This window comes from Ambystoma mexicanum, chromosome 12 (genome assembly GCF_040938575.1).
Source record: "Ambystoma mexicanum isolate Mex_15411 chromosome 12, UKY_AmexF1_1, whole genome shotgun sequence".
NCBI classification, from domain to species: Eukaryota; Metazoa; Chordata; class Amphibia; order Caudata; family Ambystomatidae; genus Ambystoma; species Ambystoma mexicanum.
Window position 1 is genome coordinate 144,250,484 of NC_090936.1, and position 25,851 is coordinate 144,276,334.

Here is a 25,851-nt window from a genome sequence, read left to right on the forward strand (position 1 = left end):
TATCATCAGCATTGGCAATCCATCCTTGCAACCCAATGGAGAAGATATCCTTCAGATCCAAGGTGATCAGGGTGAAAAGTAAACAGAACAACACCAATCCAACTAATGGACCCAGCACCTCGGTAAACTGCCATACTAACCCGGGTAGCCTTCTGCTCGGTGTCAACACAAGAATTCATGGGCGCAGTCAACACCAGAAACCCAGCCTGAGCAATGGAGCACCCTAGTCCAACCCACATCTACAAACAAATAACCGAATAATCTGCATTTGCGTCGTCTTCGGAATTCTCCATAATCTATCCACTCAACAAGACGCCATTCTGCAAGCATTCCAAATCGCTAACGTTAAGCTAGTACTAAAGAAAACCACTGCTAAACCTGAGAAACCTGTGAGCCACAACAGCCTAAGCTGCAAAAATCCTGGAATAATTGATCTGCTAAGAACTGCAGGACTGCAGAGAAACCAACAACATCATTCACAAATAACAAAGTAGAGTGGGGTCAGTGAGAGGAACATAATCAACGGTCTCCTCCATGTGTGCCCAATTAAAAAACAGCGCGGACAATAGTGCAGTCCTCCTTCTGGATTTCCTCCAAAACCTAACAGTCACAAAATAATCCTACAAAGACTCAGACACTGGATTAGAGGGAACGGCCCTCTGCTGATGGCACTCTTCCTCCTGGATGGGTCAGAGACTACGTAAATATCTCCCTTCAAGATGCCCGTCCACAGCATCTCCTGTGGACTAGCTCAAAGAACCAGCCTCTTGTGACTACCTTTCAACATCTACGCGATGACCTCCCCACTTGAAAATAATAAGCAAAATTAGACCTAACCTGCTAGAAATACAATGCTCAAATCATTGACAAACTCAACCAGCCAACAGTCACAGCCAGAAGCCTTGAATCCTTTATGGGCAACTTCCTCACATTCAAACCCCAATTTTAAGCCATACTAAGAATCCGCTCTTTCCACTTGGATTATTCTGGTGCATCATTTCATACCGGACATTCCCACATGAAACATTGGCACCATCAAACATTTGCTAAGCCATCTAGTAAGATCTCATGAAGGAACGGCTTCTCCTGAACATGGAAAGATTGGACAGACATATCACCCTGGTTTTACAAGCACTGCACTGGGTCTTTGTAAAATGCAGAATCCATTTTTCAATCCTCTGTGTCACCCACCATGCCTTCCACGGCAAGGATAAAGAATCCATCGAGTGGAAATTCATCCAGTACATGCCTCTCAGAATGCTTCGATCCAGCTACGCGACCCTTGTACTAGTCCGACTCTCTAACAGGAAGCATCAAGGAGAATCCGCAATCCCATTCCCGGCAACAAGTCTATGGAACACCATCCCCGGCATAGCCATGCGACGAAGAACAACTCCTAGCTTGCAGAAAAGGTCTCAAAATCTGCCAGAACACAAGACTACCACATGCACAGGCATCTTCCAAAGACCTCCCCACATGGGGAGGACGGGGGGGGGGGGAGTTATTGCATCCTTATGATGTACTAGCTATCATGGACACAGAACTGAAGACCCACCAGAGCACTAATCTCACAAACAAGAAGACACAGGACTTTTGATCTAATGCACTGCCAGGATTCGAGAGATTTGATGAAGTTCAGGTGATCTTCCCTTTCATGCAGTTGCCTCGGCATGATATGATAGGTTATTTATAACGCGCTTAATACCCAGGGGTTTCTAAGCACGGACCTGGGGATCGAACCTGTGTTGCTCCCTGTCGTCCTGCTTCCAAGCCGAACCCGTTGCCTGTGAGCTATCCCCCCGATGCATGGCGTTCCTTAGATTGGTTGTCAGGACGCAATGGGGTCCATCCCACCTTCATGTGCACATATGCAGTGCATAAGGTCTGCCTCATGAATGCCCTGGACACCACTCTTAATCCTGTAACCCTCCCAAACTCCTCCTCACCAGAAATGGCACATCACCCCCTACCCGGTTTAAGCAAAATCAGACCGGGACCTGAAGGACCATAGCGCCGGTAGCACTGCCACCCACCCTGTTTACATGGTTGCTCGCCACACCGAGACACAGGAACTGAATCCATAGTTATCAGTGCAACTTAGCACTCTTAGGCCAACTACACTTCGTAATTATTTCATTTTTAAATCCTACGAAGGACAACAAATGAAAATAAATGTGCTAATATATGGGGCCTGCAATTTGCGTGTATCATTGGATATCTGGGGTACTGGTTTTGAAATCCTGTGTCCCTTATTCTAGTTTGTGACCTTTTTAGCTGAATCTTGGCAAGGTGCCACAAAACGTTCATTCAAGTTCAATATCCTTCGTGATTGCATTGCATACCTCATTACTTGTTACGTCAGTAACCAAGCTTGGATTTAGAGATATAAGCGGGAGATGGAGAAGGTCTTATTTTCATGTTCGTACACTCATCCCTACTCCCTGCTCTCTTCACAGTACTTTCTTTACCTCAATCCATTCCCTCTCCTTAAATTGCTACCCTTTATACACCATCCACTCTATAATTATATAATTGTTCTTTTCTAAGGCGCTTAATACCGGGGCCCAGTTTCCAAGCAAGAGCGCAGCATTTGAACCTGTGTTGGCACGCGTTGTCTTGCTTCCAACACAAACGCGTTGACCCTGAGCTATCCTCTCGGCCAATTCCCTCTCCCTTTTCCCATGTCTTCTTCTCTTCTGTACATCTTCTGTACATCCTACGTCCACTTTTCCACTACCCTCAATTCTCCTTTCATCCTGCGTCAGTTCCGCCACTGCGTCCCCTTTCTTCCTCTCCCGCCCGCCATCTTCTTGTACCTTCCCTTATTCCATCCAGTTCCTCTTGGACGGCCTGCAATTTCCCCCTTGCGCCTACCTCCCATCCTCTCTTCTCTTATCTTCCATCACTGCCTTGTGCCAACTTACTATATTTTTTGTAACGAGAATTGACCGACACAATCAAAATGAAGTGGTAGAGAAAGCAAAAAGGGTTCCCTGCAAAGACAGTGAGAGACGCGTGGGCTACATTTTAAAACCAAAAACAGATATATCAGAATATTAGGCATTATACAACTGTATATTTCTTTACAGTTTGAGTCACGTGACACCCCATTAGTTTGAAATGTATCTGTGTGTGTGTTTGCAGTCTTACTGCTCTGTCCTACAGCCAATTAGATCCTGATTATGACATCAAGTGATGGCCTGTCAGCAGGCTCCCAGTTTTGGCGTCCATGGCGTCCACCTTTGCAAGCCAGGGAATCATGTACCCTGAGCGATAACATCAGCAAGCACATCATACATTAGATACAGGGGGGGGGGGCAGGGTGTCGTGATACACTAGATCAGAGAGGGGGTACAGTGAAGGAAAATATTGAAACCTGTGTAGAATAATAACCATACTCATTTTCCTTGTCCTGGGGAAATGGGCGGTAACAACAGACCCGGTGTAGGCACGGCTACCACTGGCCAGTCTTTACCGCTGAGTACACACCTGGTGGAAATGCTGCAAGGAAAATATTGCAATTGCTGTGAATACTGCAGACTGTTTTGGGCTTCCTATATTCAGTATCAGAGCCTTTGTAGGTGTTTTATAGGATTGCTGCAAACTGATATGTTTGCTCACATTTGCAGTTAGTACAATCAGTGCTGGTTATTGGGCCGGCTCTCGGCGGATCCGAGATCCGGCACCAGGTGTGTAGCCGGATCTCGGGATCCGGCCAGAGTCAGCCACCCAAGCCCATGAACCGCGCAGGAAAAAAGAAAGAAAAAAAAAGCGTCCGCGACGGCAGCATTGCCGTTTACCGCGGCTTTGGCACTGATGTGTAATGTACAATGCTCACTACATGTACAACTGAAAGGAATCAGTTGTACATGTAGCGAGCATTGTGCTTTACACACCAGTGCCAGGGCCGCATAATTTTTTTTCTTCTTTTTTTGGCACAACAAAATGAACCAGGGCCCATCAAGGGGGCCTGGCCTAACTGCAGGCGTCATGCTGGCCCATTAGGCCACGCCCCCCTGAAGAGCCCCGGCTCAATGGGCAACTGGCACCCCTGCCAGGCATCCTTTTGTATTGCCTGGCAAGGGACAGCGCCTCGCCTATTCAGCCTTAATGGTGACGCTTCCCCTCGGCAGCTGGGGAGGGGCAGCATCACCATTAAGGCTGAAAGGGTGAGGCCGCTGGAAGCTGAGGCTGTTTTCCTGAAGACTGAAACTCGCAGTTTTCCGGCTCTATTTTTGGAAGACAAAGACTATATGCTTGGTTTTAGTAAAATCGCCACTAAGTGTAACAGGGACCTCATGGTCCTCACTATCACCACCGCCCAGAGAATCCATCAAGACATCTCTAAAGAACTTAAGGAACAAGAGAATACATTTCTTAATGATGAAAGTTTGGAAAATGCTCGAGAGAAACTGAAAGAAATAAACAAAACAATGGACACTTTCATGAGCAGTACACTTGACAAAAAGCATAAGAAACTAGCTAAAGATATTAAAAACTTTCATCTCGAATCAATTTATCCATATCTTTCAGCTGACTACAAGGATAAAAAGGAGAAAGAAAGGTTGATGAATCAGACAGGACCCCTAAGGAATAGACGCAAAAATGTATCCTTTTGGAAGTCTTCAGGCTCAGGGTCTTGATGACGACCAATCTCACTTTGGTGGAAGATCGAATAACCAGGGTAACCAACAACCACACCAAATGATGCCTTTTTTAGGCCAAGGAGGTCCCAGGGGAGGCTACTGGGGCCCTCCCCAGTTTCAGCCAACGCCTCCCTTCAACTACCCAAGCTGGAGGACACCGAACCCGAACAGGAGACTGAGGAGATATTAAACTTAATACCAATCTTCAATCTATCCGGGATTCTGTTGTCCAAAGAAGAGACGTCCGTGCTTTCCAAAGGACTATCCTTTGTCCCAACGAATCATACCGATTGGTTCCAACTCGACCAAGAATTGACTAATTTCTATCGTACCCTCAGAAGAAAGGTCTTCTTTCAGGACAAAGAAGACACCATGGGACCTGAAGACTCAGGCCTGAGGAAAAAATCTGACTTTGTTCCCAATGACAACGAGATGCCAGCATGTGTTCTTACCTTTGAAAAATGCATAAAACAAGAAATGCTAAACGTACGGCATGCCTCTTCTTATAAAAGGCATAACCTTAATCAAGGAGAACAGAAAGCACTAAAACAACTGACAGATAATAACTCTATTGTCATCAAGGCAGCAGATAAGGGAGGTGGAGTAGTAGTGCAAAGCAGAGATCAATACAAGCAAATGGTGCTACTGCTCTTGAATGAAGAGGATAACTACAAAAAACTACGCAAAGACCCTACTACAGAAATAAAAATAAAAATCAAAGAGACTACAGAGTTTGCCTTGTCCAATAACTGGATATCTGAGAAAGAAGAAATTTTCTTGAACAACTCGGAAGGGCGGACCCCCGCATTTTACGCCCTTCCCAAACTTCATAAAAACCAGACAACGCCACCCGGCCGACCCATAGTGTCAGGCTGTGGCTCAATATTGGAGCCTATTGGGAAATTCATTGACTTCTTCTTGAAGCCCCTAAATCAAAAAACACCTACCTATTTACAAGACACCATGTCAACCATTAATAAATTTGAGCACCAACCTTTCAACCCCTCTGAAGACATATTAGTCACCATGAACATTAACAGCCTCTACACCAGCATTCCACAAGATTCAGCAATTGAATGCATTAGGCATCATCTTACGCACCATATGTCGCAGACAAGAGTCCCCACCAACTTCCTAGCTGAGCTATTGGAACTTGCACTCACTAACAACTTTTTTCAATTTGAGGATACTTTCTATCTGCAAATCCGAGGGACAGCCATGGGAGCAGCATTTGCCCCGAGTATGGCTATTATCTTTATGGCGGAATAGGAATACAACAATGTACTAAATATACGCAATCCATTTCTTGACAACATAGTCCTCTGGCACAGGTACATTGATGACATTATTTCTATTTGGAAAGGAGAGGAGGACACTTTGACTAATTTTTTCAACTGGATCAATAATTGTACAGAAGAAATAAAATTTACCATCAACAGCAGTAATTCCAGCATCAATTTTCTTGATTTAACCATCAGACCCAAAAACAATCAATTGGAATGTACTATGTTCAAAAAGGAAACTGATCGAAATACAGTACTTCATTATAAAAGCAATCACCCACGGAATTTAAGAAACAACCTCCCATATGGACAGTTTCTACGGGTGCGTAGAAACTGCACAGACATTGCAGAATTCAAAACTAATGCTTCTGCCTTAGAAACGAAGTTGAAAGCCAGGGGATACCCCAGAAAACTGCTCAGAGACACCATGAAGAGAGCCAGGTTTACGCCCCGAGAAGTTTTACTTGCACCCAAAATTCACAGCAACCAGGAAGACAACATTATGGCCTGCGTCACCACATTTGGTCCCAACACTACCAAGCTCAAAGGCCTTATAAAAAAATGTTGGCCACTGATTCAGCTTAGCTTGCCGAAAGAACCGATACCCAGAATGGCTCTAAAGAGATCAAAGAACCTTAAAGATATGCTTACTCATGCGAGGATGAGCAAAAACAGCACTAGATCCTCCTTATGGAACATGAGGGAAATCAATGGGCACCATCCGTGTGGGAACTGCACTGCATGTAAACAGACCAAAAAAATAACCTCCGTCAACATAGGCACCAAGGAATGGAAATTAAGACATTTTTCCAATTGTAAATCCAGCAATGTGATCTACATAATTGAATGCCCTTGTGGACTGAGATATGTGGGTCAAACATTGAGACCAGTACATAAGAGAATTGGGGAACACCGGTCACGCATTCGGTGCAAAACCATCACGGCACCACTGGTACCACATTTTCTCGAATACCAGCATAACCCGGACAGTTTTGTATGGTGGGTTGCAGATAAAGTACACAACACCAGCAACCTCAGCAACTCCTTGAACTTTAAAGAATCCTGGTGGATGTATAAACTTCAGGCCATCACAAAAGGCCTCAATGAAGCAAAACCACAGAGCTATTTCCAATGACCTCCTACTCCAAGTCTTATCCACCTAAATCGCCTTAGACATCTATCTTCCCACCCACACAGGGGCTATTACGGCTCCACCACCCTTCTAGATAATTGGGCAGGCAGCCGTGTGTCTCCTCCTATCGGGACATACATACATTACTTTGATGCCCCCAGCACCAGACCTCCTTAATCCAGTTCACTAAATTAGGCTTTCCTGTTTTGGACTAGTGCTATGGCCCTCTATATGCACATGTCACTAGTACTCCAACTCACATTCCAAACGCAGCTCCCCGGCCCCGTGACAGCTCCTTTTCTGTACAACAAGGCCGTTGCCGGGCTACAACAACGCTGGCCCTTCTGAGCGCACGCGTTGGCTGCACGGTGCTCCTCCGAACATGCGCACCCCTCAAGTGCAGCCGTTCGCCTCGCTCAGGCTCCCTCGGCAGCTCTCCTCCCTACACACGGGATGTCGGATATCTATTACGCCGGCCCCGTGTTATTCTACTGCGCATGCGTGCTAAAGCAGCTTCTGCATTTAGACGCATGCCCAGTGCAGCACAATGACGCACAGCTCCATTTTTTAACTGCATAGGTCGGACGGAGCGCCGGATTCCTTCCTACACCCGAACGAAAAGGTAAATGAACGCCCGGGGAGCCAGACAAGATCTGGCTTCTCAGCTATTCAGTGAACCAGTTATAGTCTGGTTCCCTAGGTTCCATCTAGCTAAAATCAGGCACAATTAATGCCGTTTTTCCGATTTTTCTGTTTTTTCTGTCCTACTGTTCAGGCAGACGCTTGCAGCTCCTTTCCGATCCAGCATGCTAGGCTCTCCCCAACACGCCATTTTTAATCCATACAGTGCGTAGCAGCATCAAACCACAATGGGGTTGGTTTGCAGCACCACCTAAAGGTATTTCACACTTCCAATACTTACTCACTCCATGGGTATATCATTGGGCAAATGGAGGGGGATATTTTGGATTTATAGTTTTTTCTATTTTATGTCATATCAGAGCAACTTAGTGCTTTGTTTCTCCTCTATCTAGTATATTGTGGCACAAGCCCATGTCACTCACAGAGGAGCATTTTATTGCATTTTGTTCCATTTCCACTAGCCTCTGGCATCTATCCAGAACCCAGGCCGATGTAAGGCCACTCTCTGTTCACCTTTTCAAGTCAACTAGACATGTTCTCTTTAGTTTTTATTAAAGGGTCTTGTATCCTTGTGACAGTGACATATGTATGTACATGCCCTTTAACCACGGTGCATCTTCTACATTTTTGATAATCCACTTTAGTAACTCAAGTTCCCCTTAAATCTTTCACAGGGAACTCCACTCCTTGGCTCCATGAAGAAGGCTGTGACCCACCAAAGCCGAAACGTCCTGGGACTCCTTCACCCTAGCGGTGTGACGAGATCCCCCTTAAATCTTAGTTGAGATCTATTTCAGAGACGTCGATCAACTACCTTTTTGGTCACCCTTTAGCCTGGCTATGATAGACCCTTCCAAGGTCTTTATACCTTTTGAGGATTATTAAGGTTACACCAGTTACATGTTGCATTGGGTAAACCTGGTATTAACCCATTGGGTAAAACCGTCTTACAATCAGAAAAACATAAAAACAGAGTGTATTAGTGGCAACATGATGCCTTTATACTACTGTCTTGTTTTGGATCAATGTTAACACACAGCTCATGCTTGTATGAACTGACTTTATTTTTTGTTTTATGCTTTGCACCTATACTGTTTTGTATTTTGTTGTGTGATTTGGGTGAAATATGTGCACCCTTTTGTATGATACTTACAATTCCTTCATGAAATGTTTAAAGAAATAAGGACAGCCTCTTAATAAAAGCTGCTCTTTTATAAACTAATGATCTAGCACATTTGGATGATTACTGTTGTTTTTCATGTACTGCTATCTTTGGCAACTATATAAATTGTGACACCCAAAGATAGTACACTGTCTCTAAACTTATACTGCAATAAATAAACTGCAGCTAGCTTAGACTTCTCCAGTCAGGACAAACCCCCCTCTTTGTACACATTTGTTACTAGCCCTCAGTCCTGGGTCTGGTTTGGGCTCTCCCTCCCGTATATACAACAAGAGAACGCCCATCAATGCCTGCTTAAGGTAGGTCCCAGCAGCAAACAAGAGAACGTCCAGCAAGGCCTGCTTAACGCAGGTCCCAGCAGCCAACACGAGAAGGCCCAGCAATGCCTGCTTAAGGTAGGTCTCAGCAGCAAACAAGAGAACGCCCAGGAAGGCCTGCTTAACGCAGGTCCCAGCAGCAAACAAGAGAACGCCCAGCAATGCCTGCTTAATGCAGGTCCTAGCAGCAAACAAGAGAACGCCCAGCAATGCCTGCTTAAGGCAGGTCCCAGTAGCCAACAAGAGAACGCCCAGCAATGCCTGCTTAACACAGGTCCCAGCAGCAATCAAGAGAAAGCCCAGCAATGCCTGCTTAACACAGGTCCCAGCAGCGAACAAGAGAACGCCCAGTCCCAGCAGCAAACAAGACGCCCAGCAAAGCCTGATTAACGCAGGTCCCAGCAGCAAACAAGAGAATGCCCAGCAATGCCTGCTTAATGCAGGTCCCAGCAGTGAACAAGAGAATGCCCAGTCCCAGTAGCAAACAAGAGAACGCCCAGCAATGCCTGATTAACGCAGGTCCCAGCAGCAAACAAGAGAACACCCAGCAATGCCTGCTTAACGCAGGTCCCAGCAGAAAACAAGAGAACGCCCAGTCCTAGCATCGAACAAGAGAACGCCCAGCAATGCCTGATTAACGCAGGTCCCAGCAGCAAACAAGAGAATGTCCGGCAATGCCTGCTTAATGCAGGTCCCAGCAGCAAACAAGAGAACGCCTGGCAATGCCTGCTTAATGCAGGTCCCAGCAGCAAACAAGAGAACGCCCGGCAATGCCTGCTTAACGCAGGTCCCAGCAGCAAACAAGAGAACGCCCGGCAATGCCTGCTTAAGTCAGATCCCAGCAGCAAACAAGAGAACGCCCGGCAATGCTTGCTTAAGGCAGGTCCCAGCAGCAAACAAGAGAACACCCAGCAATGCCTGCTTAATGCAGGTCCCAGCAGCAAACAAGAGAACACCCAGCAAGGCCTGCTTAACGCAGGTACTAGCAGCAACCAAGAGAATGCCCAGCATTGCCTTCTTAACGCAGGTCCCAGGAGCAAACAAGAGAACACCCAGCAATGCCTGCTTAAGGCAGGTCCCAGCAGCCAACAAGAGAACGCCCAGCAATGCCTGCTTAACGCAGGTCCCAGCAGCAAACAAGAGATTGCTCAGCAATGCCTGCTTAACACAGGTACCAGAAGTGAACAAGAGAACGCCCAGTCCCAGCAGCAAACAAGAGAACGCCCAGCAATGCCTGATTAACGCAGATCCCAGCAGCAAACAAGAGAATGCCCAGCAATGCCTGCTTAACGCAGGTCCCAGCAGTTAACAAGAGAATGCCGAGTCCCAGTAGCAAACAAGAGAACGCCCAGCAATGCCTGATTAACGCAGGTCCCAGCAGCAAACAAGAGAACGCCCAGCAAGGCCTGCTTAACGCAGGTCCCAGCAGCAAACAAGAGAACGCCCAGCAATGCCTGCTTAAGGCAGGTCCCAGCAGCAAACAAGAGAATGCCCAGCAATGCCTGCTTAACGCAGGTCCCAGCAGAACAAGAGAACGCCCAGCAATGCCTGCTTAACACAGGTCCCAGCAGCAAACAAGAGAACGGCCAGCAAGGCCTGCTTAACGCAGGTCACAGCAGCAAACAAGAGAATGCCCAGCAATGCCTGCTTAACGCAGGTCCCAGCAGCAAACAAGAGAACACCCAGAAATGCCTGCTTAACGCAGGTCCCAGCAGCGAACAAGAGAATGCCCAGTCCCAGTAGCAAACAAGAGAATGCCCAGCAATGCCTGATTAACGCAGGTCCCAGCAGCAAACAAGAGAACGCCCAGCAATGCCTGCTTAACGCAGGTCCCAGCAGCAAACAAGAGAACGCCCAGCAATGCCTGCTTAAGGCAGGCCTGCTTAACGCAGGTCACAGCAGCAAACAAGGGAATGCCCAGCAATGCCTGCTTAACGCAGGTCCCAGCAGCAAACAAGAGAACACCCAGCAATGCCTGCTTAATGCAGGTCCCAGCAGCAAACAAGAGAACACCCAGCAGTCCCAGCAGCAAACATGAGAACGCCCAGCAATGCCTGCTTAATTCAGGTCCCAGCAGCAAACAAGAGAACACCCAGCAGCCCCAGCAGCACACAAGAGAACACCCAGCAATGCCTGCTTAATGCAGGTCCCAGCAGCAAACAAGAGAACGCCCAGCAATGCCTGCTTAACGCAGGTCCCAGCAGCAAACGAGAGAACGCCCAGCAATGCCTGCTTAATGCAGGTCCCAGAAGCAAACAAGAGAACACCCAGCAATGCCTGCTTAATGCAGGTCCCAGCAGCAAACAAGAGAACGCCCAGCAGTCCCAGCAGCAAACAAGAGAACACCCAGCAATGCCTGCTTAATGCAGGTCCCAGCAGCAAACAAGAGACTGCCCAGCAATGCCTGCTTAATGCAGGTCCCAGCAGCAAACAAGCGGACGCCCAGCAATGCCTGCTTAATGCAGGTGCCAGCAGCAAACAAGAGAACGCCCAGCAATGCCTGCTTAATGCAGGTGCCAGCAGCAAACAAGAGAACGCCCAGCAATGCCGGCTTAATGCAGGTCCTTCCAATTCAACAACTGATGTGCGATCGACTAAGAATATTGACCGCTGGAGCCCAGCCTTCACTCAAACGGTGAGCCATGCTCTGGCTAAGCCGCTGTCTGTACAGCAGATCACATTTACTATGGAGGTGACCGCATATGTTACGCTAAAAAGTACTCTCCATTAAGTCAATGGGTCAGATTCTCAACATTTATTGGGTGCATGCAATGAGATCCATCCACTTGCACATCCCATGCTCCAAAAATCCTGCGCCCTATTCTCAAAGGGGCCTTTCCAATCCCTGTTGCGCATTTGCACAAATAAGGCGGCATTTCTGCGCTTCTCGATGCCAGCTCTGAATTCATGTATTGGTAAAGGCACGGGCATTGGGAGCACATTAAAGAGTACAGGTCTTGAGAGTCTTTGGAATGCTTGGGTAACATGTCAACCTTTGACGTCAATATAGAACTGCACAGCAACGCACATTAATGTGTAGGGTCGGGCAAGGCACTGAGGGGTTTTGAATAGCACTTCAGGGCTTCCGTCGTCTCCGGTGCTTGAGTTGCTACTAGTGACGACATGCATAATGGTAGCGAAGGGTACAGGTGCAGTGGAAAAATGAGCACCTCCCTCGGTGACTCAAGCACATGTCTTGGCCCACCCCAGCTAGAAAACATTTGCATTCGTGGGAAACTGGTTACATGTCTTTATAACAAATCATTTTATAACAAATGCACATATAATGAACATTTTATAAGGACAAAACATAACACATTTTTTTTCCATTTTTTGGGAGGTCCCCCTCAAATCCCTCTTTCCCACCACAAACGTTTCCCCACAAGATGGAACCCTTTACCCCACACCCACATACATTTTCGTTATAAAATGTTCGTTATATGTGCATCCTGCATCACATTTTCGTTATAAAGACTGTATACCTGGGAAACTATGCAGCTGTTTCAGAGAAGCATCAATGGCGTAAGTCCTCTAACAGACGGGGATGCATCTGGATTCTCCCAAATGTTATAGTGGAGTAAAGTGAGGTAAGCCGTCTAGGGGTATCAGAGATGGCAGTCTCCCTAGCTCCTTCTCTCTGGCGTGCAATGGTTCTGGGCCTGCCACTTGGGGTCCCGTTATGGTTTCAGTGGGGGGGGGGTATCTTGTCTCGGGAGGATAGCTCAGTGGCAACGTGCTCCCCTTGGAATCAAGACGTCACATAGCAACACAGGTTCGATCCCCGGGTCCACGCTTAGAAACCTCTGGGTATTAAGCGCGTTATAAATAACATATCATATCATATTATATCTTCAGCGTCTCATCCTTAATCCTTCTTCGTCCACCCGTAGCGGTCCTGAAGGCTTTCACCAATCTGTTCCCATTTGTTTGTTTATTTTATTTGTATAGCGCTCCAGACCCGTGGGTAGATGTGCGCATAAAGAGTTCAGTTACAGGAATGAGGTATGCATTATACATGGTGCAACAATTACAAATTACAGCAATTTACATTATTTACAAAACTTCAGCAGGTTCATAGGAGATTCAGTGGTGATCGCTACTCTTTGTTCAGTAGCCAGCGAATAACCTGTTTCCTAAAGATTGGGAAGGACTCAATGGTTTTGATATTGAGGGGAAGGGAGTTCCAGAGAAGTGAGGCAAGCACTGTGAAACTGGAGCCGCCTGCTCTATTTAATGTGAATCTAGGCACTACCAAGCATAAGGAGTTGGATGACCTGGTGATTCTGGGAGCGGATTTCATAGTGAATTTGGTGGTGAGATATGGTGGGGCTAGGTTGTTTAAGGCTTTGTTGGTGAGGCAGATGGTTTTGAGGTCAATTTGTTGTTGTATTGAGAGCCATCTGCATGCTTTCCTAGTTGTGGAAATGTGCTCTCGTCTTGGGATGTTGAGTGCTCCGCGCAATGCGTTATTCTGGAGAACTTGGAGTTTGTTAATTATTGATTGGTTGGCACCTAGGTATAGGCTGTTACAATAGTCCAGTTTGGACTGTATGAGTGCTCTGGCAAGTGTGAGGCAGCTATGGGGCGAGAGGAAAGGTCTGCAGGCTCTTATCAGTTTGCCAGTGTAGGCGGTGGCTGAAGCGGTCATTTTAGTTTGTTTGGTGAGGTTGGTGTTGGCATCAAAGTAAATCCTAGGGTTTTCACACTATTAACAATGGGGATGGTGTTACCGTCGATAATAATGTTTTTGTAGTGAGGACTGAGTTTGGACAGGTTGCTGGAAGAGCCGACTAGGAGAAGCTCTGTCTTCTCATGATTTAGACAGAGGCTGTGAGTGGCCATCCATGCCTGAATGATGGAGAAGATTTCATTGATTCGGGTGGCGTCTGTGTTGTAGTTGCCTGAGATAGTGAGGAGTACCTGGGTGTCGTCTGCATAGTTAGTGTAGGTGACAACCAGACGGTCCAGTTTGTCGAATAGTGGCTTTGTAAATATGTTGTACAAAGTCAGGGAGACACAAGAGTCTTGTGGGACTCCGCATGTGATGGGGATGGGGTCTGCTGCTGATGTGGTGGAGAAGACTGTCATGGTTCTGTTCGCTAGGAAGGATTGTATCCAGGAGGTGGCGGAGGGGGGAAAATGCGCTGCGCTAGATAGGTGGCTGCAAAGGATTTCATGATCGACTAAATCGAAGGCTGCCGAGAGGTCTAGTAGGAGTAGGATAGCGGCCTTGCCTTTGTCTTTAATTTCATCAATCTGGCTTTTGAGGTCCACAAGGGCAGTTTCTGTACCATGTAGAGGTCTGAAGCCAGATTGACGTATACTTAGGAGTTGGTTGGATTCTAGATGCTCCTGGATTTGGAGGTAAGCGACTTTGTCCAATATTTTTAGCAGGAATGGGACAGTTGTGATGGGTCTATAGTTAGTGGGTATGGCTGGTTCGAGTGATTGTTTTTTAAGCAGGGGGAGAACCCAGGATTGTTTTAGGTTGCTAGGGACTGAGTTATTAGTGAAGGAGAGGTTGATAAGTTTAGTGATGAAAGGGGAGAGGTCTCTGGCTGCATCTTTTATTATCTGGGCGGGACAGCTGTCCCCTCTGCAATTAGATGGTTTTAAGGAGGAGATGATTTTTTGGACTTCTGTAGTAGTGAGCTTTTTAAAGGTGAAGCCTGTATTAAGATTGGTGGGTGAGGATGAGCTTGGGCTGGTAGACTTACTACTAAAGAGTTGTTGACGTTTGTCCTCAATTTTAGTTTGGAGTCCTATGATTTTGGAGTTAAGGGCGTTCTGGATGCTGGTGCACCAAGGCTTGTCTTTTATGCAGGTGTCTGAGGGTGGATTTGGGTTCTCTAGTTCCTTTAGAATTTTGAAGAGTTCTTTAGTGGAAGAACCTGCCTGATCTATCTTGACGTTGTAAGCGTCTTTTTTGGTGCAAATTATCTCCTTTTTGTATAGGGCGGATTTATTCCTGAGGTTGGATTTGTTTTCCACTGATGGGTTAGTTTTCCATATCAGTTCTAGTTTAGCTTTCTGTTTCCTGAGTAGTTTAAGTTCTGGGGTGTACCACGAATTTAAATGGGCTATTGGTTTACTTTTGCGTAGTTTCAGGGGGCCAATGGTATCGATGGCATTGGCCATGGACTTGTTGAAGGTGTCAACCAGTAGGTTTAGTTCAGCATTGGCCGGTAGTGCGTTTAGGGCTGGTAGGACCAGTGGTAGCAAGGCCGCGGCCGTAATGTTAGTTAGTCAACTTAATGGGAGTGCTGTGAAGTAGTATTGAGTGAGTTGCGAGTTAAGAATGGATGTATAGTGTGATGGACTTTGTGTGGAATGATTTATTGTAGTAACCTTGGTGTTGGCATTTCCAACATTTGTAGACTTTACTTCTAACAATTAGTGACCCCAACTCTTTTCTGTGTATGCAGGAATGTGTGTGTGTGTGTTCTTGTGTCTACAAGATTCCTAGAGGGGACGAAGTGCATGTGCATGGATATTTACAGAGGCGATGAGGTGTATAAATGCTGGTCTGTGTGTGTATTTGCCTATGATGAGCATGTCAATGTGTATGTATGTGTCGCTGAGTTAGGGTGTGTGTGTTCATTTTCCACTGCTGCTGGTCAGAGAGTGTGCGTGTGTGTGTGCCGGTGCTGTGTGTGTCTATGTGTGTGTGTGACTGTGTGGTTGCACGTGCATTTCCCTTATCTGAGAGCATGTGCAGAGGTGGTGGTTGTGAGGGTGAATGTGCATGCATCATCCTTATGTGCCGGCATTTTGGGAGGTATTCGATTGGTTATTATATGTGTGTGCATGTTTTATCCATATGTGCAGGCATATCTGCATGTAGCTGGGTGGTCATAGTGAGGTTACGCATACATGATTGGTATCCGCAGGCACGTCCAGTGTCATCTGTGTTGTGTGCATGCTTTACCCGAATTTGCAGTCATGTCCATAGCCATTGATGTGGTCGTTGTCCACAGATATTCAGATAGTAATGGTGTGTGTGAGTGGATGTCTGAGAGTTTATCTAGGCTTGATGTTTGCTGAAAACCTCTAAACCTCAAAAATCAAAGTGGACCATTTCGAGATATGAATCCTGAAAACGTGTTTTTTGGCCCGTGGATGTAACCAGACATACTTTATACTTATATGAAGGCATATAAAGTATACACTTCCACATTCTTGAAACAGACAGTTTTTCCTGTTTACATGATGCACAACATATATGCATGTGGTTGCTGTTTTCTGCTTTGATTGGCATGCGTGAATGGTTCCTGTAAATGTCTGTTTGTATTTCCTAACCTTGCAGACAGATCATAGTGTCCACGTGTACCACAGTACAGAAAGGTGAACAGGCATTGGGTCATTGTCTACAGGCCTTCTTATAGCATAGATGGGAGGGCAATGGCACAGCTGCTGACATTCAGTGTCTCTATTGTCCTGTTATGTGAGGTTGCTGGGATTTTTTATGGCATCTCCCTGCACCGGGCCACCTGAAATGGAAGTGGCTGTGTTAGGTTAGTGGAGAGATGGCTATGGAGCATGCCGACCGTGGGCATACTGATCTCTGCTTGCAAGTCTGTTTCTACGGGTTCTGTGCCAAGAACGTGCTCCTTGCACCTTCACTGCTAGGGCGTGTTGGCCAGGTCTGTGGGATGTAAGTTGGTTGTAGCGGAGCAGAGTTTTGTTGTTTGATGTCTGTTGGGGGATATTGCATTGCTGTATGCGAGTGGCATAGTGGTCTGTGTATAGTGCGTTGGATAATATGAATGTGGGGAGCTTAGTAGAGGGACTGTTGTGCAACCATGAGCATCTATTTGACTTGTGTTTGTGGGGACGCCCCATTGGGGATGCCCAATCGGTGGCATCTCAGTTGCGGTGCCTCGGGTAAGGTACCGGTGAGGAGACGTCGTGGGGCATCCCGGCGTGGGCTGGTATCTCTGGCAGGGGCCAATGTGCAGCACCTGGTCCTGGATGAGATCTGGGGAATGCGGGGGCATCAGAAGCATGCTCTGGCTGTGTGGCAAATGGCTGATTATTCTTTCGAAATGAGTTATGTGAATTACCGGTTGGTCTAATTATGATGCTCTCTGTGATTTTGGCGGGAAAAGAGGATTCATCCATATTGTGGATGTCTTCACTTTACTGCATGGAATCGCCTTCCTACGGTAGTAACCTTTGGCAGGATCTATACCTCCTCCTGACTCCTCTTTTTCCTTTTTTTAGAGCCTTGTCATCAGTGGTAGCTTTGGGAGCGAATATAATCTGCAACAAAATACCCGGCTTGGCTCCCCGGCAACGAGCGATCTGCCAGAGCCGCCCTGATGCCATCATTGTGATCGGAGAAGGGGCACAGATGGGAATCAATGAGTGCCAGTATCAGTTCCGGTACGGCCGGTGGAACTGCTCGGCGCTCGGAGAGAGGACCGTCTTTGGACAAGAGCTTCGAGTAGGTAAGGGTTTATCTCTAATGTAGCCAAAGCCCGGGACAGGCCGGGCCAGGGACGAGGCCTGTGCCCCTTATCAGCCGGTATTTGAGACGAGCAACTAGTCACTTGGGACAGAAACAAGATATTGTGCTCTGCACTGCCTATGCCAAAACCCTACCTATTGATGACACGCGGTCCAAACTCAGCGGCATATTAGAGCAGATGGACTAAAATGAGCGTAGACGTTTGCATGACTAACAGAGCTGAGTTCCCAAATGAGCAATACTTTGGTGTGGGCTGGTTTTGTGTTATGTGAACTCGAAGGACAAACAACATTGAAAGCTTTTATGAAGTGTTGTGGAAAAAAGTGATAATTACCCGTTTATATAAAGGGTAATAATGAAGAAAGATGCATTATCTTAGCAAGATAAGAAATGAATCATTATTCACTCATTAAGATTTAGTGAAAATAAGCACAAAAAAGTACTGTAGAAAGAGTTTGGACCATTTGAAAAAGATTTTTAAAAGTATGAAGGATTTTTTTTTAAATGTAAACTATATAAAGTGTGGTTTAACCGTACATTCTGTTCTTTTCATTGTCCTGAATTTTACATTGTTCGTTTTTTGCAAAACAAATGTATGATCTGTAGATTTCCCCCCAAACTCAGTTTAAAATGTTTTATTAAATGATAAAAGAAACCCATTATTCATCTGCATATATAGCAATTGAATATTATTTAATCAAATGTTTTCCTCGTGCTACAGGTCGTGCATAAAACAACATTGCCCCAATATATTCCGCAACATCTGTCCTTTCCTTGTACTTCTACATTCTCGTATTTCCTTTCTATGGCATTTTCCTTTTGCAGGTAGACCTGGAAGTGTTAATGTATTTATCAATCTGGCACAAGCAGCTCATGCAGGGACTTTTCTACTCTGCACGCATTGTGCCAAATCCCACCAGACTAGTGAAGTTCACATTTTATGGAGGTTACTTTTCTATTTTAGTGACTTCAATTGATTCTAACTAACTGTTCCACAGTGTCCCCAAATTTGAGACACAGGGCCTCATTACGACCCTGGCGGAGTGGGTTTACGCCAGCGTTATTCGCGGCGGACCCGTCCGCCCTACTACGAGTTCCCGTAGCGCCATGGAGCGTTTTCCGCCTGGTTTTTCCGGGCAGAGAAATCCATGGCGCTACGGGACCTTGTTGTTAATTACGTCACCGTATTTTACGGTGGCGCAATTAACGCCTTCCCCACTCCCATTATACCATATGGGGCAAAAATGGGAATGGGGAAGGGTAAAATGGGGAATGGAGATTTACCGCCCCGCCAAGGTCGGAATGGGGCGGTAAATCCGCCAACCCCCATGGCGCTATCGGCAGCTTTCCGCCGTGCTCCATGGTGCATATTGCGCCACGATTTCCGCCAGGGTCGTAATGAGGGCCACAGTGACTTAAAGGTATTAATTCACATCAAACACACACGCATGCAGGTGCGCGCAAACGCGCGCGCCGCTCACTACAAATCTTGGTGAGCCCCCGCCAAACTACAATTTACACAAGTGTAAATGCAATCACATGGATATGTGCACAGCTACATTTGACCTGATTGATCTTGTTTCTGAGTGTGTGGCAATGCACCAATTGTCGTGCAAGTCTCAGCACCTGTTGCTGCAACAAAACAGTTATTTAAATGTTTTATTTTTGCATGTCCTTTTTCAAAGCGTGCACGCTGATTATTGCATGCACTGCATGCATTTCCCACTTATAAGCCCACATTTTGAAATGTAGGTGCATTTTGCTTGTGACTACTGGAATGTACACATGTACTTTATAATGTGAAATGTTCGTGGGTTAGACATGGATCGTTCTGAATTCTAGGTCCATTCTAAAATGATGACCTCACCTGGGTGTAAATTGTGCATGGTTTAAATAACACATGCAAGGCTTTACCCAACGTGATAATGCCCGGATCACACAGTTTGGCAACGTGAAGCTTCCAGGACTACATTCAGGTTCTCGTTGAGCGTAGGAATCAGTTTAGTTTACGGACCACACTGCAGAATAGGAAGACACCGATATAATGGCACTTGGAGGAAGTAAGGGACACAGGGAGAAACTTATCCGAAGTCTTAGGAATCAGGGGGGGAAGGGCGATCCTAATGAGAGAGTAAGGAAAGCGGGTAATAGAGAAAGAAAGAGGAGCGCGTCAAAGCGAGGCGCGGGAGCGCTCATTGGTAAGCACATGGAAGGAATGGGGTGGAAACCTCAGATGAGGGAACAGGAGAAGTGGAGCGCCGCTTCACGCTGCTTTAATAATGCATAAGTATAGGGGTCGGGAAAGCCAATATATTACTGGGATACTCCATGGAAAGATTTTTTATCTCTGAAGACACCTGGCACCAATTTAGTGCAAAGTTGTGAATGGGGAAAATATGATTGCAATTTCTCTCTGTTTCCTGGAAGGAACTAGGAGCTGTGATCTTTGGCAGCAGCTCAGAGACCAATTTGTGTGCATAGAAGAGGGCTGCGTTTGAGGCCTGTATGGGGCGGCAGGGCAGGGCCCTGGCTTCACGCCTTCACATTCCCCCAAACTCAGGCATCAGCGGCCATTTTGAGATGAGCGGATGCTTCGCCGCATCTGATGCCGCGCTCGTTAGCTTATTATAGCATGGCTGTGCCGGGCTAGCGCTTACCGCACGGGAGTAGGGGTCTACAAAGGGAGCTGATGATTGCTTCAAGTTGTGATATGACACCATAATCTCCCATATCATTTGAATAATGCAAGCTGTATACTTATATGCAGAAAACTATACTGGTTTTCCATCTACCCTTTGGTCCATCACAAATGTTGACTACCCAGGAGGATTATGTACATGAAACTCCTAATACAAGGTCAACTTTTTTGTCTGGGTTCGCCCCGGATGTCCTCTAATGACTGATAATTACCTCCAAAATGCTGAAATGCCCGGCAGGCCGAAATATAGAGCACAGTAAATTATAATGTATCTCACCATGTGCATTAAGTTGAATAACCCGCAGTTGCGAGCTGTACCAGCCGTTAAAGAGCCTGCTTTGTGCGGTCCCTAGTGCAATCAACAGAAGGCGATAAGGTTATTCAAATCCAGGCATGCCATCCAGAATGAATAGCAAAGTAGATGTGGAAGCGGAAAGTGCTTCATATGCAATGCGCAGAGCACGCACATACAGCTGTTGCAATCCCAGAGAAGTCAATTCAAAGATGGCCGCAACGGCAATGGAAACAGGTACTCAGTCAGAAAGGACGTTGTCCCCTTTCTGTTTCCATAGAGGCATTGTGGGCTTTAGGGCTGGGGAGGCCGAGAAAGAGAAGGAGGAGAAACACAGAAGTGGCCAAGGAAGCCGAGCAGCTGCTGACGTTGGAGACAGTACTTTGCACGTGCAGGGGAATAGGGAGGTGAGACCGGAGGTGCGGTGACAGGCGGGAGTGGATTCACCAGAGCAAACACCATTGGTTATTGCTCAGGACTCTAGCAACGTGATTGTAGAGTCAGATATCTTGGGAGTTCATTTTCATTATTCTAATGTTGCCCAGATTGCTTTGACTTTTGCATTGTTCATTTCACCTGGCGCCTTCGCCATCTGCCTATTAAACGGACATACATTTTCAATAGAAGCTGAACGAAAAATAATAAGTGGTGAGACATGGAGGTGGTGAGCCTATGTTTACAATGTGTATTTAGCTCTGTGTGAAGACATTTCCTGTGCTCTGCAGGAGTACAAGGATGAGTACTGGCTAAACTCTGTCTATTTAGCCCCCACACTTCTACAAGCCAACAGTGATCCCAATCACAAAGATAAAACAGGCCCAGGCAAGAGATAGACCTCCTTTGCCTTCTGTGGTCACGTGGGCTGAGGGAAGGCTATACTTGTAGAAGGGGTGTGAATGTAAGACAGTAGCAACCCAACCCGAAAATAGTGCCAGAGTTCTAAAAGAAAAGAATGTCTAATCAAGGGTCTGTACAATATATAGGGTATTATTACAGGTTTGACATTGTGGACCAAAGGGTCTGTAATTCTGTTAATGCCTCTTTTTTTTGGCAGCAATAGAATTACCACCTTTTTCCAGCACCACAAAGTTATAATTTTTGGCAGATTTAATGCAGGTGGAATAACTGTGTGGTAAATTTGCAGATTATTGGAGGTTAAATGGAGGTTTCACCTTGGGGTAAATCCTCCACTTTACCTCCAAATTTGGCAGATGTACTGCATGGTAATTCCACCAGTGCTAAATCTGCCAAAACTCCCCATGGAATCCTAGGGACTACAAAATATGGGGCCTTACACTGCCCTACGATCACTTGTAATCCTGTGGTAGACCCACAGGACCAAATGATGGTAACAGTAACAGGGTTTGGTGGTAAGGCAGTGTTTCTACTGGGGAATTACTACCAGATTTGAAATGAGGCACACATACTTGAATTAAACAAATCAATTATACAGCTAACTGTAACCCACCCCTATAAAAGACGACAGAAAATGCAGACTAGGAATGCATGAGCACTCTGGATATTTTGTCTGGGAGGAAAAGGCAAGAAATGCAACAATGATAGTAAAAAAGGATATGTCTTGAAAAAAGATGCAAAAGGAACTTCAGCAGTCTCTGGGGCCCCAAAAGGTGTAACGTGGGTACAAGGTAACATGGAAGTGCCCGATTCCAGTGCTAAGCAGTTCGACTGTGGCGAACCAGGCTTCAAACTGTTGTGTTTGTGGGTCAAACTGTTGGAAGGTGTTGAATCACAGAGGGTTAGTGGGCATTGAGTCAATCCGAGAAGGTGCTTTGTGCGGTTCAAATGCAGCATCAAGTCATGCAGGTCGATGGTTCACCAGGAACAGTTCAATGATCGAGCACGGTTCAAAGTGATGAGTACTGCTGGTTCCAGTCAACAAGTGACACGATGATCCTGCAGCTCAGGTCAAGCTACAATGAAAAGTCCTGGTGCTACGATGCTTGCTTCGATGCAGTGGTTTGAAGATGTCTGCACGATGCACTGATGTTCGAGCTGGACAAGTGACAAGGTTCTGCTGAGGTGATGCAGCTTCCACCCTGTTCGTTGATGCAAAGAGCGGTGGTTCGAAGTTTGAGTGAGTGCCAAAGGCAGCACCATTGCGTCCCATTGGTTCAAAGGTGTCAAAAGTGATCATAATCTGGCTTGAATCAGTTCTTATAGTGAAAACAGGGATCCTGGCTGTTGTTGCTCTCAGGATGCTGTGAGACCCAAGTTTGGGGACAAGATTGGTTGTTAATGTCTTCACTCCCAACCCGGGGGAGGATAGCTAGCACCACCAGGAGTCTTTCACCTCCAGTGAGGGACCTGGGTAGCAGTGAAGCTGGTAGAGAGGGGCAAGTTTGGGCCACAACAGAAGTTCACCCCATTGGGCCCTGGGGATTGGGCGGGAGCAGAGTTTGCCCCTGCCTTGCAATTCCTGTCTTCACCTGTGGCAGATGTCTCTGGAGAGGACCGCTCTCCCAGTAGGGTCCAGATTAATTCTTCCTGATGCCCTTGAAGGTTCAAAATTGAAACAAAGATAATGGGGGAGACCCCTTCCTTATAACAGCTAAAGTGCACAGGGGATTTAGTAAGAGCAATTCTGCTTTAAGGAGCACAATCTCTGCTGAGATAACACATGGTCGTTGCCTTATTCCATCATATCCAATGTGCTTTGCACTTTAGAAAGTGTAAGAGACATGAAGGAAAGAGAAGTTTCTAGAAAATCAAGATGGAGGAACCCTTCTCCAAATCTCCTGAGCTCCCTCTGACTGCAATAACTGCATCCCATTCCCAAGCCCACAGCCTCAAATGTCTTTTGGTATGCAACACCATGGTGTGAGGCTGGTCCTTTTGTTTAGGGTGTTCTAAGGCTTACTTCTCAGGGGCTCTCCTGTTGAGAGTTTCTTGGGCTGGAGAGGTGTTAACCGACTTCACAAAGGATGAAACATGGCATAGTCGTTCAGTCTATTGTCCTGTTAGCTGAGCAGGGACAGGCCGTTTGGCTAGAATACACACAATCCTTCCACAGCTGGCCTGGCCTCACATGGTTGACATGTGTACGATACAAATCATACACATTTGGCTTTAATAATTATGGGAACTATCAGTCAGTATACCAAAACCTAACAATGGCTTAAAGGTTCAGATTATCCAGCCACCAAGTTATGATAATTACGTTGTTTTTGAACAGAAGTGCGGACTTAAATGCAGCCTCTGCATTGCAGGGACTTTGCTATAACAGTAGTTGTCGGTTCAGTTCAGTTTTGGTTTATTTCGGAATATAAAGATTCCATAAAAACACAGCAACATGAAACATATATAAGATAAAAACAAACATTACAATTATGACATAGCATGAAAAATGGGCGGACAGCCATACAATTCGTGCAATACATTAGAAAGATTCGTAATATAAAAAGACGGAAAAAAAGACCTGACATTGTAATTAGCTAAATTCATATCAAAATATGTTTTCCTAATTTTAAGAGCTTGTCTCAGATATGTAAGTAGCGCCCACCCAACGAGTTTCTTTCCCGCTCTTAATAAATAACATAATGCCAGACGACATTGATGAGAGCCAGTATCCTGTAAAAATTAGGCCTATCTGTGAATATACTGGGCAGATGAGTACAAAATGCAACAGGCCATCACAGCAATCACAGCAGCATGGGCAGTTTGTCTCCTCTGGTGTATTTTACCAGATTGCTGTAATTGCTTTTCATGGGATGCAGGTAAATCTTGCCCGGCTGATTAACATTCGAACATATGCTTGATTGGACCATGAAAGGTATTCTGGCCGTGTAATGGAAGCGAGCACGAGGTGCTTATTATTTCACTTTCATAACTCCCTTATATTCCCGCTGTTCATGCACATAAAGACTGGGGCGTTTTTTAAGGCAAAGCACTGTAGCATGATCTGGGGCTGGTTAAAATAATGGTGTGCTCCAATCTTTCCTAACAAATGACTTATATGTCTTAGCAGGGAGTTGTATTGCCTGCGCTCTTGCTTAAAATGCCACACCTTAATACTCTGGTGAAATCCGCATCGGGGTTAGACCAGATAAAAGGCCAGTGGTTCACTAGTTCTAATAGGAGCTTATCCTCTAAAAAGCAAGAACAAGTCCTATATGTCCACCTTCTTCAATCTATTTTACCCTTGATGTACCATTATAATTGGTGGTGCATTGGCTTCTATTGTAAAATAATCCTCTTTTTTGTTAAGAGCTTTGGTTAAAAGCACTACATACATGCCTGCAAATAAATAAATAAGCGGCCTAGTTACCATTCTCTACCATTTGTGTACATGTCAAATTAGGAAAAGCACTCAGTGTTGCGCCATATTTTGTTGATTTTCACTTTAAGAACCAAATCTACTGGTTGTGATTTGCACATTTTGGTGAATCGGATCACACCCCTGCACGACTGTTTCATTCCGGTGGCTTGTTTCTTTAATGCTTATCACCATTTAAGCGTGAGGAGAAGCAGATGTCTAGGTAGTGAAAAGCAGTCACCCTGGGTACAGGATTAGCATTGCAATACATTGTACACTTCTCCCTCTCCAGCCCCTACATAACCCTTTCTTCCCTCAGACTGCACTGTAGATTGGTTAACTATACACGCATGGTCGTCTGCTCTGTCATATTTGCATGCACCATGGATACACGTTAACGTGGACATGTAAGGTTGTATATACATATCTGTGGGCCTCATTACGACCCTGGCGGTAAGGGGTTAGCGCCAGCGTTAGCTGCGCCGACCCCTTACCGCCAATTACGAGTTCCCTTTCCGCCATGGCGGTTTTTACACCTGCTTTTAGCGGGAGTAAAAAACCATGGCGGTAAGGGAACTTGGTGTTAATTACGCCACCGTAATTTACGGTGGCGTAATTAACGCCTTCCCCACTCCCATTATGCCCTATGGGGCAAAAATGGGAATGGGGAAGGGTAAATGGGGATTGGGGATTTACCGCCCCGCCAAGGTCGGAATGGGGCGGTAAATCCCCTTACCGCCATGGCGTTAACGTAGTTAGCACCATGGCGGTAAAGTCACGGCCCTGGCGGTAATTTACCGCCAGGGTCGTAATTATATGCATGTGTGCATATATTGATACTCACGATAATGCCTCCTTGACTTACCAAGACCATTGCTTTGTATTTAATGTATATTGTACCTGTATCTTTGCTCC

General features: G+C 46.0%; 1 protein-coding gene across 2 annotated transcripts in view; it reads left to right on the top strand.

Annotated features, from left to right (window-relative positions):
- Nucleotides 1-25,851, top strand: part of WNT7B (Wnt family member 7B) — a 554,012-nt gene that overhangs the window by 391,621 nt on the left and 136,540 nt on the right. For both annotated transcript variants that reach the window (XM_069628186.1, XM_069628185.1), the window contains exon 2: nt 17,427-17,653. In XM_069628186.1, the coding sequence (XP_069484287.1) occupies nt 17,427-17,653 (227 nt within the window). The remainder of the gene's footprint in view (nt 1-17,426; nt 17,654-25,851) is intronic.